The 18,631-nt window shown below is 40.4% G+C and overlaps 1 protein-coding gene across 8 annotated transcripts in view; it reads left to right on the top strand.

Moving 5' to 3' along the window:
• The window catches only part of GPATCH2L (G-patch domain containing 2 like), a 60,313-nt gene extending 42,418 nt beyond the window's left edge, over positions 1–17,895 (top strand). For 6 of the 8 annotated variants that reach the window (XR_005718610.1, XR_005718611.1, XR_005718609.1 and 3 more), the window contains 2 exons: positions 5,999–6,093; positions 12,292–17,895. Coding sequence is in view for 5 of the 8 variants with exons in the window: in XM_040226016.1 (XP_040081950.1) it covers positions 5,999–6,093; positions 12,292–12,452 (256 nt within the window). In the remaining 3 variants the exon portion in view is untranslated. Of the gene's footprint in view, positions 1–5,998; positions 6,094–7,945; positions 11,359–12,291 lie in introns of those variants that run through there. The other 2 variants (XM_040226018.1, XM_040226019.1) reach the window with 1 other exon arrangement.
• The last annotated feature ends 736 nt before the right edge of the window (positions 17,896–18,631 follow it).

The following is an 18,631-nucleotide window of genomic DNA, read 5'->3' as shown; positions in this document are numbered from 1 at the left end:
CAGTGGAACAGGATAAAAAGCCCAGGAACAAATCCACACATCTGTGATCAACCTGTGATAAAAGGAGGCAGGAATATACGATGGAGAAAAGACAGTCTCTTCCATAAGTTGTGCAGGGAAAGCTAGGCAATTACGTGTACAATTAGAACATCCTCTTAACACCATACACAAAAATAAACTCAAAATGGATTGTAAACCTAAATGTAAGATATCGATGCTCTAAAACTCTGGGGAAAACATAGAAAACTCTGACTTAAATCACAGCAATATATTTTTGGGTCCACCTCCTTGAGTAATGAAAACAAAAATAAACAAGTGGAACCTAATTCAACTTAAAAGCTTTTGCATACCATAGGAAACCATAAACAAAATGAAAGGACAGCCCATAGAATGGGAGAAAATATTTGCAAGTGAAGTGACCAACAAGCAATTATCTCCAAAATATACAAACAACTCATGCAGCTCAATATCAAAAAAATAAACAACTCAGTCAAAAAATCAGCAGAAGATCTAAATAAATATTTTTCTAAAGAAGACATACAAATGGCCAAAAAGCATATGAAAAGATGTTCAACATCACTAATAATTAGAGAAATGCAAATTGAAAGTACAGTGAAGTACTACCTCACACTGGTCAGAATGCCCATCATTAGAAAGTCTACAGATAACAAATGCTGGAGAGGGTATGCAGAAAAGGGGAACTTCTTAACACTGTTGGTGGGAATGTAACTTGGTACAGCCACTGGAAAAGAGTATGGAGGTTTCTCAGAAAACTAAAAATAGAATTACCATATGGTCCAGCAATCCCATTCCTGGGTATATATCTGCAGAAAGCCATAATTTGAAAAGATATGCACCCCAGTGTTCATTGCAGCACTGTTTACAATAGCTAAGACATGGAGGCAACCTAAATGTATATAAACAGAGGAATGGATAAAGAAGATGCGTGTGTACTGTGCACGTGTGCACACGCACAAATGGAGTATTACTGAGCCATAAAAAATGAAACAGTGCCATTTGCAGCAACATGCATAGGCCTAGAAATTATCATACTGAGTCAAGTAAGTCAGAGAAAGACAAATATAGGATATCACTTATATGTGGACTCTAAAATACGATAGAAATCAACTATACTTATGAAACAGAAACAGACTCACAGACATAGAAAACAAACTTCCGGTTACCAAAGGGGAAAGGTTGGGGGGAGGGATAAATTAAGAGTTAGGGATTAACATATAAACACTACTGTATATAAAATAATCAACAAGGATCTACTGTATAGCACAGAGAACTCAATATTCTATAATAAGCCATATGGAAAAAATATGAAAAAATGCATACATGTATAACTGAATCACTTTGCTGTACACCTGAAATTAACACAATATTATAAATCAACTATTTCTTGTTAAGTTACACTTTTCGCAACCCCATAGACTGCAGCACACCAGGCTACCCTGTCCTTCACCATTGCCTGGAGCTTGCTCAAACTCATGTCCATTGAGTCGGTGATGCCATCCAACCATCTCATCCTCTGTCATTCCCTTCTCCTCCTGCCTTCGATCTTTCCCATCATCAGGGTCTTTTCAAATGAGTCTGCTCTTTGCATCAGGTGGCCAAATTATTGGAACTTCAGTATCAGTCCTTCCAATGAATATTCAGGGTTGATTTCCTTTAGGATTGACTGGTTTGATCTCCTAGCAGTCCAAGGGACTTTCAAGAGTCTTCTCCAACACCTCAGCTCAAAAGCATCAGTTCTTTGGCGCCCAGCCTTCTTTGTGGTCTAACTCTCATATCCATACATGACTACTGGAAAAACCATAGCCTTGGCTATATGGACCTTTGTTGGCAAAGTAGTGTCTCTGCTTTTTAATACAATGTCTAGGTTTGTCATAGCTTTTCTTCCAGGAAGCAAGTGTCTTTTAATTTCATGGCTGCAGTCACCATCTGCAGATCTTGCTGCTGCTGCTAAGTTGCTTCAGTCGTGTCTGACTCTGTGTGACCCCATAGACGGCAGCCCACCAGGCTCACCTGTCCCTGGGATTCTCCAGGCAAGAATACTGGAGTGGGTTGCCATTTCCTTCTCCAATGCATGAAAGTGAAAAGTGAAAGTGAAGTCGCTCAGTCGTGTCCGACTCTTCTCGATCCCATGGACTGCAGCCCACCAGGCTTCTCCATCCATGGGATTTTCCAGGCAAAAGTACTGGAGTGGGGTGCCATCGCCTTCTCCTAGTGATCTTGCAGTCCCAGAAAATGAAGTCTGTCACTGTTTCCATTATTCCCCCATCTACTTGCCATGAAGTGATGGGACCGGATGCTGTGATCTTCGTTTTTTGAATGTTGAGTTTTAAGCCAGCTTTTTCACACTCCTCTTTCACTCTCATCAAGAGGCTTCTTAGTTCTTCGCTGTCTGCTATAAGGGTGGTGTCATCTGCATATTTGAGGTTATTGATATTTCTCCTGGCAGTCTTGGTTCCAGCTTGTGCTTCATCCAGCCAGCCATTTTGCATGACGTACTTACTCTGCATCGAAGTTAAATAAGCAGGGTGACAATATACAGCCTTGACGTACTCCTTTTTCCAATTTGGAACCAGTCCGTTGTTCCATATCCGGTTCTAACTGTTGCTTCTTGACCTGCATACAGGTTTCTCAGGAGGCAGGTAGGGTGGTCTGGTATCTCTTTAAGAATTTTCCACAGTTTGTTATGATCCACAAAGTCAAAGGCTTTAGCGTAGTCAGTGAAGCAGATGTTTTTCTGGAATTCTCTTGCTTTTTCTATGATCCAGCAGATGTTGGCAGTTTGATCTCTGGTTCCACTGCCTTTTCTAAATCCAGGTTGACCATCTGAAAGTTCTCAGTTCACATACTGTTGAAGCCTGGCTTGGAGAATTTGAGCATTACTTTGCTAGCATGTGAAAAGAGTGCAGTTGTTCAGTAGCTTGAACATTCTTTGGCATTGCCTTTCTTTGGAATTGGAATGAAAACTGACCTTTTCCAGACCTTTGGCCACTGCTGAGTTTTCCAGATTGACTGGCATATTGAGTGCAACACTTTCACAGCATCGTCTTTTAGGATTTGAAATAGCTCAAGCTGGAATTCCATCACCTCCACTAGCTTTGTTCATCATGATGCTTCCTAAGGCCCACTTGACTTCACACTCCAGAATGTCTGGCTTTCGGTGAGTGATCACACCATCGTGGTTATCTGGGTCATTGAGATCTTTTTATAATAGTTCTTCTGTGTATTATTGCCACCTCTTTTTAATATTTTCTGCTTCTGTTAGGTCCATTCCATTTCAGTTCTTCACTGCCCATCTTTGCATGAAATGTTCCCTTGGTATGTCTGATTTTCTTGAAAAGATCTCTAGTCTTTCTCATTCTATTGTTTTCCTCTATTTCTTTGCCTTGATCACTTAGGAAGGCTTTCTAATCTCTCTTTGCTGTTCTTTGAAACTCTGCATTTAGATGGGTATACCTTTCTTTTTCTCCTTTGCCTTTTGCTTCTCTTCTTTTCTCAGCTATTTGTAAGCCCTCCTCAGACAGCCATTTTGCCTGTTTGTGTTTCTTGTTCTTGGGGATGGTTTTCATCACCACCTCCTGTACAATGTCATTTACGTCTGTTCATAGTTCTTCAGGCACTCTATCAGATCTACTCCTTTGAATCTATCTGTCACTTCTACTGTATAATCGTAAGGGATTTGATTTAGGTCATACCTTAATGGCATAGTGGTTTTCCCTTCTTTCTTCAATTTAAGTCTGAATTTTGCAATTAGGAGTTCATGATCTTAGCCACAGTCAGCTCCCAGCCTTGATTTTGCTGACTTCATCCATATCTTTGGCTGCAAAGAATATATTTAATCTGATTTCAGTATTGACCATCTGGTGATGTCCAGGTGTAGAGTCATCTCTTGTATTGTTATAAGAGGGTGTTTGCTATGACCAGGGCATAATCTTGGCAAACCTGTTAGCCTTTGCCCTGCTTTATTTTGTACTCCAAGACCAAACTTGCCTGATAGTCCAGGTATCTCTTGACTAACTACTTTTGCATGATGAAAAAGGACATCTTTGGTGTTAGTTCTAGAAAGTCTTATAGGTCTTCACAGAACTGTTCAACTTCAGCTTCTTTGGCATTAGTGGTCGGGGCATAGACTTGAATTACTGTGATATTGAATGGTTTGCCTTGGAAACAAATAGATATCATTCTGTCGTTTTTGAGATTACATCCAAGTATTGTAGTATAGACTCTTTTGTTGACTATGAGGACTACTCTATTTTTTTCTAAGGGATTCTTGCCCATAGTAGTGGATATAATGGTCGTTTGAATTAAATTTGCCCATTCTGGTCCATTTTAGTTCACTGATTCCTACAATGTCAATGTTCACTCTTGCCATCTCCTGTTGGACCACTTCCAGTTTACCTTGATGCACGGACCTAACATTCCAGGTTTGTATGCAGTATTGCTCTTTACAGCATTGGACTTTACTTTCACCACCATGCATATCCACAATTGGGCACTGTTTTTGCTTGGCTCAGCCTCTTCATTCCTTCTGGAGCTATTTCTCTGCTCTTCTCTAGTAGCATATTGAGCGTCTACCGACCTGGGGAATTCATCTTTCAGTCATCTTTTTGCCTTTTCATACTCTTCATGGGGTTCTCAAGGCAAGAATGCTGAAGTGGTTTGCCCTTCCCTTCTCCAGTGGACCACGTTTTGTCAGAACTCTCCACCATGACCCATCTGTCTTGGGTGGCCCTACACAGCATGGCTCATAGTTTCATTAAGTTAGACAAGGTTGTGATCCATATAATCAGTTTGATTAGTTTTCTGTGATTGTGATTTTCATTCTGTATGCCCTTTGATGGATGAGGATAAGAGGCTTGTAGAAGCTTCTTGGTGGGAGGGACTGGCTGTGGGTAAAACTGGGTCTTGCTCTGGTGGGCGCCATCTTAACAGATATTAAATCAACTATACTCCAAAATAAAATAAAAATTATATAAAATAGCCTGCCAAAAATTTCAGTGTCAAGTCCCCTGCCATTTAGAGAATTTTTTGCTTTTCCAGCTTTGAAGTTCTTACTGTTTTCTTTTTTAAATAAGCTGAATATTTATTTAAGGGAACCTATTATTAGCACATAAATTATTATTTTAAAAAATCACAGAAACTAAAGTTATTTTGTGATACAGTCACTATTAGAAACCCAGATTTATACTGATAGAAGGGTTAACTGCTGCTGCTGCTGCTGCTGCTAAGTGGAGAACGCAGTGGCCACCCACTCCAGTACTCTTGCCTGGCAAATCCCATGGATGGAGGAGCCTGGTGGGCTGCAGTCCATGGGGTCACTAAGAGTCGGACACGATTGAGCGACTTCACTTTCAGGCTCCCTCGTCCCTGGGATTCTCCAGGCAAGAACACTGGAGTGGGTTGCCATTTCCTTCTCCAGTGCGTGAATGTGAAAAGAAGGTGAAGTCGCTCAGTCGTGTCTGATTCTTAGCAACCCCATGGACTGAAGCCTACCAGGCTCCTCTGCCCATGGGATTTTCCAGGCAAGGGTACTGGAGTGGGGTGCCATTGCCTTCTCCGAGAAGGGTTAAATGTGCTATTAAAATTCTATGCAAATATCTGTGTTCATGCAGCATTAAACTTTTCAATATATTACCACTTGGGAGTAAGTATTTCATTAACAAGTTTAGAACAATTGCGGTTTTTATGAAAAATAATTGTATAAAACCAGCATGTAATGAAGCACATATTTATTGAAATTAATCTTGAATGTCTGTTCTGAATTCAGGTAATAAGTTTAAAATGGGTATATATTGTGTGTAAAGAATAAGTTAGGATTAATTCTGAATAATCTTGTACTGACACTTGATGGCAAAGGGTGGTGCCCATTTTGTTAGTATATGTGTGTAATGGGTGAGGCGTTTCATCTGGGCTGAACATAATGTCATAATAATAATAATTACACAGTTAAAGCAGTATTTTTTCTTCCTTGTATCTGCAGACAGGCAAACATACACCTGGGGCCCCCATGTTCACGTGACATCAAGAGGAAACGGAAACCTGTGGCCACAGCGTCTCTGTCCAGCCCAAATGCCGGTAATTAGATATGTAGTTATCCTTTATTGACCACCTGCTGTGTGTCAGGCAGTAAATTATATGTTTTATACACTTCTCATCTCACCTTATGAGAAAGTAGGTCATTTTATTCCCATTTTATATAGGAAAACAGAATGTGAAAAGTAATTTGCTTGAAGTCTCTCTGACCCTAAAGTCTGTGCTTTTCACTGTCTTCTGCTTTCTTGGTTTGAATCCCTATGTTTCGCCGTCAGCAGTCTGGAGTCATCTGCACTTCTGCTGCAGCACAGACCGGAAGTCAGATGTGTGGTAATGAAACCCTGGTAGGGTGGCAGTTTAGTCAGTAGCAAAGGAGCCACACGGGTTTATTTACTTTCATGTTTGGTGTACAGTAAGTACAGTATCATTTTCCTAATGTCTAGTAGAGTGCTAGTATTTTTCTAGTCTTGAAATTTCTAATTAAGTTTTCAAGTTAAAACTTAAAAGTTTTCTGGGCAAAACTAGTTATAGAAACCAAAAGAGTAGTTATGTTCAGTGTAGGGTAGAGACCAGAGGATGACATAAAAAATTTTTTTGCAATGCTGGAAATGCTTTATATCATGAACTTGGTGGCGATTACAGGAGTATATGCACATATAAAGATTCATTGATTTAGATGCTCTGTATGTATGTTATCCTTAGATGGAAAAAGGGGGATAATTGTATAGTTATTTATATCATCAAGGATATTGGATGTCTGTGAATAGTTTTCTTTGGAGTTAAGATAATTAAATGTAATTAGTAATCATTGGAAATACTTTATACATTGCAGTACATTTTAGGATAAATTACTCTGGTTAAAAAGAGCATATCTGCTTGTCGGACCTATTAGAAGTACTTATGGTTATTTTCTTGCTGATAGTGAATTCACTCTGAGGGAATTAAGTATATCATAAATTATTTTATTCTCTTCAGAAAATAGATATTGGGTTGGCCAAAAAGTTCATTCCGATTTTTCCGTTATCACTTAAGGGAAAACCCGAGCAAACTTTTTGTCCAGCCCAATAATATATAGGTCAGAGCACTTGATACCTGAGTAAAAGAGTAGATAGATAGAAGAGTAGATAGATCTCAGACAGATAGAAACTGCTGTCTCTCTAACTTACTAGTAAGTTCAGCATACTCTGAAACTGACCTCTGTGAGCTTCTGTTTGGATGGCTGCTGAATAGTGGTTCATACTGAACAGTCTCAGTCACAGTTCTGATGGTTGTAGGAAGGTTTTTTTTTTTTTTTAGTGAGTTTTCACATGGCCATGCCATGAACTGAACATTTTGTCTGAATTATTTCACTTAATCTTTGCAACAACTTAATAAGGGAGATGCTGTTTTTTATTCCCAATTTACACACGGGAAAATTGAGGCATAGAGAGGTTAAAATAGTCACTGAGGTTACATGGTTGATAAATTGTAGACTAAGATTCAGTCCAGTTTCCCTGTGACTCTCAAGCTTCGCTCTTAAACACTGCAGGTGTTTGGTCCTGTATATGACAGGATTGCTTCCAAACCATGACTCCACGTCAAATCCCAGGTCTTCATCCAGTCTGTGGAATTAATAGAGGCAGTGAAACGTAGTCTCCCCTCTTTTATCTTTTTGTTCTTTTTTCCCCCCTTAATATCTAGCTTATGTTTTTAGCTTTTAATTGATGATAAGAGCGGAACTGTTGAGAAGAGTTCACAATCCTTACTCCATTCAAATCAGGAAGTGTACTGGGAGGCATTGAGAAGACTTGAGCCTTAAACATTTCCCCTGCTGAGCCCAACTCCTCTCACTTGTTGACTAAGGCCTGCTTCACTGAACATTTTCTTTTTTTTTTTTCCCTATCCACAACCTGAGTGCCCCATGGAGGTGAAGGACATAGCCCAAGCCCGCGCCATCAGTCAGTAGAACAAATGGGCTTGCTCTGCCTAACATCGGGCCATCTCGGATTCCACCTCTTTTATAGAAATGAGTGATGAAGAGAGGTGCGTTCCGCTTTGCCGCTGTATTAATACACATCAGGGGCCAGCTCCTGGCACTAAATCACGCTCCTGCATACATCTGTTATCGGACTCTTCACCAGTGTGATGAACAAGACTGCAGATAGAGGCTTCCTTGTGTCATTCTTTATAGGATTTTCCTAAAAGAATAAATAGCTCAGATCTCTGCCGACACTCTCCCCTGTCACCGTGATGAATTCAGCTTCTTTCTTAAACATGCAGCCACAAATCTTTTCCCTTTCCCCCTCCCCCATTAGTGGAAAGTTTTGAGTTGAAATTGACTGGATTTAAAGATATTAATAAGACTAGAAAGGTGAAGAACAAAAAAGAAAAACGTGCCTTCCGGTCTTCTTGTATTAATATTAACAAAGACTGGGGAGAAGGACCTTGTCATGGGGTCGTTCGGTAGATCCATCTCCACTCCCCTTCCCTCTGTGGCTTTAAAACATGCTTGTGCTTAGTGCACAGGGATCCACCCTGGATCCTAGTGAATAAGTGTATTAACCTGCTTTTAAGGTTGATACACCAGAACAGGGACTTCCCAGTACTTTCTACCCCATGCTGAAGTGAACCAAATACTGTATATGTTCTTAAAGAATGCAACTAGAAAAGAAAAAAGGGTTATTTTCTTGAAAATTTGAGAGACTAAGTAGTTATAACTTAGATGGAAACAAGACTTCCTTTTCTTGTGATGATTTTCTTTGTTAGAGTGGCAAATCAGAGTTTTGGGTATGCAAATTCCCTTTTTTTTCAAAAGGTAAACACATAGCTTTAGGTGAAGGAGAATTGGGATGACAAGATGTTCTGTTGAGAGTCCTGATTTCTTATTTTTTGTGTTGGGGGGGAGGGTGGGATCGTAATTTCCCAGCTGTGCTCTCTGCGGTGGAAGTGCAGAGTCCTAACCACTGGACTACCAGGGAAGTCCCAAAAGCCCTGACTATATTGGTCCTTCCAAGAGCCTTTTTTGACCTTCTTGGGATAGGATATGTGTCCTTGAAAGGGTACCCAACAGTTAACCTGTTCATTAGTTGTATAAGATTTCAGATACCAGGCCAGCCATGTTAGCAGTGCATTCACCAGGGCAGGAGGTTTTACCTGTCTTACTCACTGCTGCACCCCCAGCATCTAAACAACAGTACTCCACACAAAGAACAATCTCATTAGATATTTGATGTATGAAGTAAGTGAATAGAATCTTTAAAACCGAGTTATTCTCAGTATTATTCTAACCCTGTGATCAGATTCAGTAGTTCCATTTTAGGTTGGCCCTTGTCTCGGGAGTCATAGGGCAGATTCTTATTGCCTGCTATGCCTTTTAATTAGGTTTAAATGGTTTTTAAAGTTAAAAATGTTTTTGAAAATAAATATTGAATGTCCTCAGAAGAACGTTTATAGGATATATACGTGGTGTAAAGAAAAACAATACAAGTATCCATGTGCCCACCATCTGCTTTACAAACAAGAGCATCAGGACTTCTCTGGTGGTCCAGTGGCTGAGACTCGACCTGGATTCAGTCCTTAGTCAGGGAACCAGATCTCTTAGGCCACAACTGCAAGAGTGTGCATGCCGCAGCTAAAGAGATCGTATGCTGCAACTAAAGATCTCGCATGCTGCAACAGAGACGCCGCGTGCTGCAACAAAGACCCAAGATGCGGAGTACCGTAACTAAGGCCTGGCGCAGTCAAATAAATAAATAAATATTCAAACAAACAAAAAGATTCCCTTAGGAAGAAAAAAACAATGTCTTTTTTAAAAATTGTCTTCCCACTCTCTGAAGGAGAGTGGAAATATATTATCCTAATATATATTTTTGGTTAATTATTTGTCATTCTTTGTTGTTTTCAAATAGTTTTGACAGACACATGTATCTTTAAGCAGTATATTGTCTAGTTTTACGTCTTTTTGAAGCTTCTGTAAATGGAATGTCATATTTTATAAGTTACAAGTTTCACCTAGTTCTTGATTCCATTCACATTTTATCCTACCAGAATCCATTCATTATTGCCATATGTATAGTATTCCATTTCTGAGCATGATGAATATATTACAATTAATCATTCTTAATAAGCATTTCAATCATATTCTTACTCTTATGCTGGTTTGTTCTGCCAGGGAAAGTATTGCACCATTCTGCGGGAGAACATACACAGAAGTTTTTCTCGGCCATTTCTCAGTTCTTACAATGCCTGTATCAAAACAAGCAAACAGACACAAAAAACAGCATGTGTTGTTTGAAGAATGTGGAGAAATTGGAAAGCTTGTATATTGCTGGCAGGAATATAAAAGAGTGCAGCCACTATGTGTAAAGATCTGGTGGTTCCTCAAAAATTTAGACATAAAACTATCATGTGATCCCGCAGTTCTGTTTCTGGATATGTATCACCCAAAAGAATTGAAAGCAAAGATTGAAATAGGTATTTGTACACCTGTGTTCATAGCAACATTATTCACAGCAGTCCAAAAGTAGAAACAACCCAAATGTTCATCACCGGATGAGTGGATAAACAAGATGTGGTCTATACATTCAACAAGTTATTATTCAACCTGAAAACTTTCATTATCAGAATGAAATTATGAAACACGTTACAATATGAATGAAGGCAGTGTGTTAAGGAAAATAAGCCAGACACAAAAGGATGAATACTATTTGATTCCACTTAGAAGAGGTACCTGAAACAAATCAAATTCTTAGAAACAGAAAGTAAAATGGTGGTTGCCAAGGGCTGGGGGAGGAGGAGAATGGGGAGTTACTGTTTAATGAGTAGAGAATTTCCACTTGGGATGAAGAAAAAGTTCTGGACATGGGTGGTGGTGATGGTTGTGCAACAGTGTGGATGGACTGAATGCTACTGAGGAGTATGTTTAGAAATTATCAGAATGGTGTAGTTTATGTGTATTTTGCCACAGTAAAAAAATATATATGTAGCCAACACAAAAAGTTTTTCTCAGATAGTTTTTTCCCCATGGTTGATGACCTTGTGGTAATGGTAGGTACAGTTTTTATGAAATTTATTTTCCCTTAAATTAGAGTGAATGAGCATGCGTACTTGTGTGTGAAAAAAAGAGATTTGGGTGGTGATGTCATATGTATTTCTTGCTGCTGGGGTTGAGGTTCTGAAATAACTACTGCCCTCTAAAAAACTTGTATATGTGCCATAGAGTAATAGCTTTCGATATTTTTTCCTGGTAACTCACAGTAAGAAATTCATGTTTGAATATATATTGGGTGTACCTGTAAAATCTGAAATAAACCTTTGGGTTCCCTCTGATATTTTCTGTTCTTTTTCATTAACGGAAAAAAACAATGTATTTGTCATGACCTACTACATTGGTTTTGTGACCCATAATTTGAAAATTACTTTTCTAGATTAGATTCCTGGGAGTAGAATTATTGTGACAGGATAAAAATGAAATTTTTAATGTTTTGCTTTATTTTAGTGTCTGTTTGTTTTCAGTAGAGTGATGGTGGTTTGTACTACTCTGCTCAGGGGGCATTTGCAAATGTGGGGGCAGTGTTGGGTTGTCACAGTGACTGGGAATGCTTTGAGCATTCAGGGATAGGTCCGGAAGGATCGGTGTCCTAAGAGAAGCAGGACAGCCCTGCACAAGCAGTGGTCATCCTGTCCAGAATGTCTTAATGTCCTTGCTGAAAACAGATGGCCCGGCTGTGTAATTTTTTTGCCTTACTGTTCAGTGTTCATGACACTGTCATATTGGAGGCATGGAACATTATAGAAAGAGCAGAGGGCTTGGAGTCTAGTATATGAGTTTGAGTCTTGCTGCTTAAACAGCCATGTCTCTGAACCAATTATCTGCTTTCTCTATGCCTCAGTTTTCTGACCCAAAAAATGGAGATGGCAGTACCTATTTCTAAGAGTTTGCATTAAGAAATAAGATTGTAAGTATACAGTGTTTATATAGTATAGTTCCTGGCATGTAAATGCGTCATAAGTGGTTATTAGTACATTAAGAATTTGTACTCCTGAATTTATTCATTTGTTCAGTTATACCTATTTTCTGATGTGGAGAAATATTTATCATACTTAAATCTTGCCTTTAGTTTTTGGTTAAAAAAAAAGAAAAAAGAAACCCTATGTAGGACATAAAATATAAGGATTAAGAAAGTTTTGTGTTGACATGCCTCTCATTCTAATTTGTCTCTGACTTTTTTCCTCCTTATTTAACCGCAACACCCTTACCAGTTCACATGGATGCAGTGGAGTCAGCTACACCAGCGTCACAGGCCCCCAAACCTCCAGACTCTGAGTGGCTGGTCAGGACCTCTGCCGCAGAGAAAGCCACTGACTCAGCAGCAGCTACGTTTTTTAAAATGCCACAGGAAAAGAGCCCTGGTTACAGCTAGACCGCAGTATTTCACCCACCAGGAGCTGACTGGATGTTCTTGAAACAAATATTAGACTTTGTACTATATTGTCTTGCATATCTTAATTGACATTCCCAGCCCTTTCGCCATCAGGACTGACTCCTCTTCAAACAAAGAAGTGAACTCTTTCTCGTAGAAAATCATGTTGTGCAAATCTTTTTTTTTTATTATTATGAAGTATTGAGACTGCAGTTTTTTAAAAAAAGGTCACCCAATGCTGTATATGTTAAATTGCTATTGTTGTCCCAACAGTTACCTACAGCTCTGTTTACAGAGCTGTTGATTTTTTGCAGATATGTCTTGTATTTCTTGAAAAACCAGTAACTGCTTTTGCCTATTTTTTGTGTAGTGCTTTTAATACCATTTGAGGAAGTTCTAAATTTGCAGTCAGTTCCAAACACAGAATTAAGACCTGTGTGTGGAATTAATTTGCAGGAGATAAGGCTTGCTTTTGAGCCTTGTCTTGATTCAAGCAGAGTGCCAATAAGATAAATTCAGAAAGTTCTTAATTTGAAGCCTCAGAAGAGACACCAGCAGCATGGGCCTTGGGAACTTACTCCATTTTTCTAGATGGCCTATTGGAGTCGCCAGCAGCTGCATTGTATGTTGCCTCATCTCCAAAGTCTGTATTCTACCAAAAGAGGATCTATATATATACATTCAGATGGGTGTAATGAAGAATACATACAGCTGGGTCCTTTAGGTGTACAGCAAATTTAAAATAGTCAGTGGATTGTGTCTAAATACTTCATGTCACAGTGTAAGCTTTTATGTACTAAACGAGACTTTTACTGGTAGTATTATAGGTCAGTAACCTGTAGCAGAAATTCATACTCTACTGTAATAACGGCTTCTTGGGGCCATACTTTGGGGAGGGAAAATGTCTTTTCGACATGACTTTATACTTGGCGTGTTTATGACGGCTTAGCTGCCTGTGGAGTTATATATACAGCCATGCCTGAAGTTGGACGATCCTTTGTCAAAATGAGGAATATGTGACTGCCTACAGCTACTGGAGAAAAGCCGCCCTTTCTAAAAAAGTATCAAGAGTCTCTGTCATCCCAGGACCTGGTTGGCAGAAGAGCTCTTTTTTGGTGCAAATTGAGTGCTTTTACCCTGAAATACATAGGAGCCGTTCTCAAGTGCTCTGGTGGCACTCTGGAGCAGCGCGCGCTCTGGCACCTGGCGGACAGAGCCTCCTCTCCCTGAAACGTAAGGGTGGGCCGCGCTCTCGTAGTGCTTTGGAAACTCATCTTCGCCAGTGGTAGCTACAGAATGGCCCTGTCAGTGCGGTGGGTGTGAATCCGGTGGGAAAGGGGGACCAGAAGCTAAGTTTACGTAGCACTTGATCGAAGACTGAGAACCTGGCCGTTGTCCGTAACACAGGATCCTGTGGCGCGAGGGGCAGGTGGAGATTCGAGTGCGGAGCAGTGCTCAAGCCCGCCCAGCTTCCCTGGGAGCACCCAGGAGCTCTTGTGGCGCGCGTACTTCCCTTGCCACATAGGCTGCACCCATACCAGTATAGGGAACAGTGTTGACTATAAAGTGGTTCTACTCTGTTGTTTCCGTGATGAAGGTAGCTTTTTCTTGTCATATGTGCATTCTTACTTAGTCCCAGTAGTGTCCTGAGGCACACATCTCTAACAGAATTTGTTGGATTTCAGGGAGAAATCCACGAACATAATACTTGTATTTTCCTTGCAGTAAGCTCCATGGCTCATGCAGAGATGGGTCTTGCGATAATGGCCTATTGAGACCTCTGTAGTTTGGGTAGCATCTTTTTCTTCATGACACATAACCTAATAATTCTTTTTACCTGTGATTAAAAGTAATCTATATGAACAGTTTTACTTACATTTTAAATATCTCTGTGATGAAAAGGTAGGTGATTATACCATTTTATAGGGTTAAGGATAGTCACAGAACTTCGTGACTTGCCCCAAATCACATAATCAAGCCAAGACTAAACTCCCAGACTTTCAGACTTTCTTAGTCCTGGGTTATAATCTTTTGTTTTTCACTGATAGAACTGAGTCACTCTGAGACTCATTTTTTTTTTTTTTTTGAGACTCATATTTTTGAAACAGTATGCCAGACAAGCTGTATATCATTTTTCTTGATTAATCTTTCCTGAATATTTTGAATACTTTGAGCAGGGAGCACCCCAGAATGCCCTGCTGTGCTATGCTTAGCTGCTCAGTCATGTCCGACTCTTCGCAACTCCATGGATTGTAGCCCACCAGGCTCCTCTGTCCTTGGGGATACTCCAAGCAAGAATACTGGAGTGGGTTGCCATGCCCTCCTCCAGGGGATCTTCCTAACCCAGGGATCGAACCCAGGTCTCCCGCATTGCGGCCGGATTCTTTACTGTCTGAGCCACCAGGGAAGCCCATGAATACTAGAGTGGGTAGCCTATCCCTTCTCTATGGGATGTTCCCGACTCAGGAATTGAACCAGGGGTCTCCTGCATTGCAGGCAGATTCTTTACCAGCTGGTCTACCAGGAAGCCCCAAAATGCCATATCTACCTGTAATAAGCAGGAAAGAAAATTAATTGCCTAAGAGAATAGCCATTAAGCACACAAATATATTTCCAGCACAGAGCTGTAAATTGTGCTCCTTCTTTAAAGCTGCTGCATGAGTGTGCTTATAGAAGACTCCCTGGCTTGCTCTGCTTGTTTTCTGTATGAGTCCATTCCAGAGGACTAACCTTAGAATCAAGAGTATTTTGAATCTTAAGCTTTCCGTTTCCTTTTTATACCTCAAAGTGTGTAATGTTACAAATTAAGAAAAATCTGTTACCTTTCAACAAAAAAATAAATTCAAAATCAAGTTTTGTAGTCTGTTGGAAGAAAACCTGATAGCTTGACTTCCTTTGAGGATGATTTTTGAGCCACATACGTTATGATCTGCTCAAAAGTAATAACTGAAGCAGTTTCACAGTTCTTCCTTATTTCAGGATTCTTATTTATCCCAGCATGCTATATAGTCTGTCTGTCTAGATCCTAGTCTTGGGTATTTTTCACAATGGACGAAAATCAAGACATTGTTTACTGGCATGAGCATCTTTCATAAAGGATAGTTCTGCTTACAGGTTCAAGGGAATTTGAGATTGTATTTTAGATTCAGTGTTTTAAAGGGAACAACTTCATTTGCATCAGAACTTTTGTTGCATTTTGATAACTATTCAGAAGAAATTAGTAGCTGTTTTTGGTGCCAAATTTGGAGGAGCAGAGTATGATCTTTGTTGAGTGGTGTGTTCTTGATAAATAGGCTTTGAATTCTATAGAAATCAAGCATAATTGGAAATTTCGGGTGACATGGTTTTGCTGGGCTGTACAGACAGGCTGCAAAAAAGGCCATTTTGGCAACAAAATGACCAAAAGCTGAAATAAAGATTGTTAATCTGTGATGTTTATGGCATCCTTTGCTAAGTGAAGCTCAACACCTTGGACATGTAATTAAACTATTTCTGAATCCCAAATGGATGAATCTGAGATATCGCTGCATTTTGGAACCAGAAGTGCAGTCTAGACCACAGCACAGCAAGTTCTGATGCTCCAAGTACAGGAGCAGAGTTATCACAGAAGTCATCCAGAGTCGAACAAATCACAGAGTGTTGAGCGAGGAAGCCAGGTGATCACTGCCATGGCTGGTGGCAAAGTCTTAAGGCAAAGTCTCCTGGTGATGCATGATTCAGGTCAAGTCTTTGCTTTATTTTGGCTTTACTACATGATTCTGAGCCACAAGCTTTTGTTTCCTGGGCATCAGGCTAGGTAAAAATCTCAGTGTTAGAATCCATATTCAGCATTCTGTATATTTGGTGAACCTTACCTTGAGCTGGGATGAGAGCAGAGTGACTTTCTCTGGCAGCTGTGGCTACATTCTAGTTGGGGCATAGCTTATAGACTGTTTCGTGGTTCGTATGATGGTGGGAGGGGTGATGGAAGCAGGTTGCTCTTACTGGCAGTTGCTTCCTTGGTCAATGCCCGTTTTAGTTGTCAGTATTTCCTTATCTCCTGATCTCCCACCGTAGTCATGACAGTTAGTGGAGTGACCGACAGTGATAGCATTCAGGTTGGGTTTCCACCCCATTAGAAAACTGGCACAGAGGAAGAAGTTGAGGAAATTGGTGGGTTCTGCTGTTCGCACTTGGAGAAGGCACTGGCACCCCACTCCAGTCCTCTTGCCTGGAAAATCCCATGGACGGAGGAGCCTGGTGGGCTGCAGTCCATGGGGTTTCAAAGAGTCGGACACGACTAAGCGACTTCTTTCACTTTTCACTTTCATGCATTGGAGAAGGAAGTGGCAACCCACTCCAGTGTTCTTGCCTGGAGAATCCCAGGGATGGCAGAGCCTCGTGGGCTGCCATCTATAGGGTTGCACAGGGTCGGACACAACTGAAGCGACTTAGCAGTAGCAGCAGCTGTTAGCACTGAACACAAGCGGTCCAGTGATGCCTTCATCTACATTAAGGTCACAAAACATGAACATCAAATGCCTACAAAGAGCAACATTGAAACAAGGATATCAAGTAATCTTGGCTGAAGAGTGTGGGTTATAAAGGTTGTAAGAAGCTCAGCAAAACAAACTTAATGGGCCAAAGAAGACATTTTCCTGCCACTGCACTAGGTAAAATTGGCAAATGTGGAGAGTAAATATTTCAAGCACAGTATTTGAAGAGGAGGGCAGATCCTGAAGATGTTCACCAAGGAAAGGAATATTGCCAAGATCCAGAGTGAGAAGGCGAGAAGAGGAGACGCATAGAGCAAGCGTACTAGGCCCCTGAGACCAACAGCACTCACACATTCTTTTGCCAACCAGATTGGCTGAATCAGAAGCTGAGGGTGAGGCCCAGCACTCTTCCAAGCCCTCCAGGGGATTCCCTATGACGTGTTAGAACTGCAGGCTTTGCCATAGTTGGAAAGAAGTGTTTTAATATACCAGTATCCCCACTAAGCTCTGAGGTGCTCTTATACTTTCCTCCATAAGTATAGAAATGTTTTGTGTATGGTTCTTTGCAGAAACTATTAAATGTCTTTATTTACCATACTTTTCCCCTCAAGGTCCTGAAAGATCTGGAAATAGGATGATGTGGAGAAAATGCCATTGAGGCCGTTTTTAGATGGATGGAAAACAGCTTTTTTAAAAAATGGATTAAAATACAACTGGATTTTTAGTCTGTGAGTGATAAGTTGTTTTTCGCCATTGACAGTAAAACATTTGTGTAAGATACTGCCATCCATGATTTTATGATACCTGTTCATTACATCTTAGTTTCATGGGAAAATGTCATGTATTTTCCAGCATCATAATGATGAAGCCTTTAAAGTGTGGCTCACAAAAATGAAAAAAAAAAAAAAAAATGAGGGGGAACCCACCTCCAATACATAGCTATTGTGTAATAAATACCTGTTGGGTTATTGGTTGTCTTTTGCTGGGAATTAATCTCAGTACTTCAGAGCATGTAAAAATCAATTTTCAGTGATCCCAGTTAATCACACCCTATTGTCTTTGTTTTACATTTCACCTAGTGATTCCACAGGGGTTGGGGACCAGTAGTAACAGCGTGTTATATGTTTTCTCTGGCTGACTTCCTATTCAGTGTTTCAGAAGACAGTAATCTTAAAGCTTTGAAACGAAGTCATGACCATTTTTCCTTTAGATTTTATTTCTTTGAATTGGCCTGTGTCTGACTTTCATTACTAAAGCCTGTGAACCAGAGTTCTTTCTGGGAAGATGTGTAGCTACGGAGGAGTTCTCCATTTCCTCCGATGCTCATGTTTTGTGCCTGGATCTTTATAAATGCAACTGAGTGATGACATGGAAAGAGGTGCCATTGAAAGAAAAATCTAATGTTACAGTTCCCCTAGAAAAGAGGCATGGTTTGCCAGGCAGGGCCACACCAAGTTTGGGTTAGAAGGCAGAGGATGGGAGCAAGGGATAGTTTTAGGCCAGGGCCTTGATGGGGGTTTCCTTGGGAAAGGCAAAGCAGGGCAGGGACTACAGTTTAGGAATGGCTAGTGAATAATTCCCAATAATTCCTGGTCCTTAAGGCTACATTGTAGGCTCCAGTTGCCGGATGCTTAGCCTGGGATGATTGCAGCCTGAGATGTGCAGGTCAAAGGGAGGAGGTATGTCTCCACAGACCTGGTTAGT

Source organism: Oryx dammah, unplaced genomic scaffold (assembly GCF_014754425.2).
Source record: "Oryx dammah isolate SB20612 unplaced genomic scaffold, SCBI_Odam_1.1 HiC_scaffold_26, whole genome shotgun sequence".
NCBI lineage: Eukaryota > Metazoa > Chordata > Mammalia > Artiodactyla > Bovidae > Oryx > Oryx dammah.
Note: the sequence above shows the minus strand (reverse complement) of the source record. Positions and strands in the feature narration are given on the sequence as shown.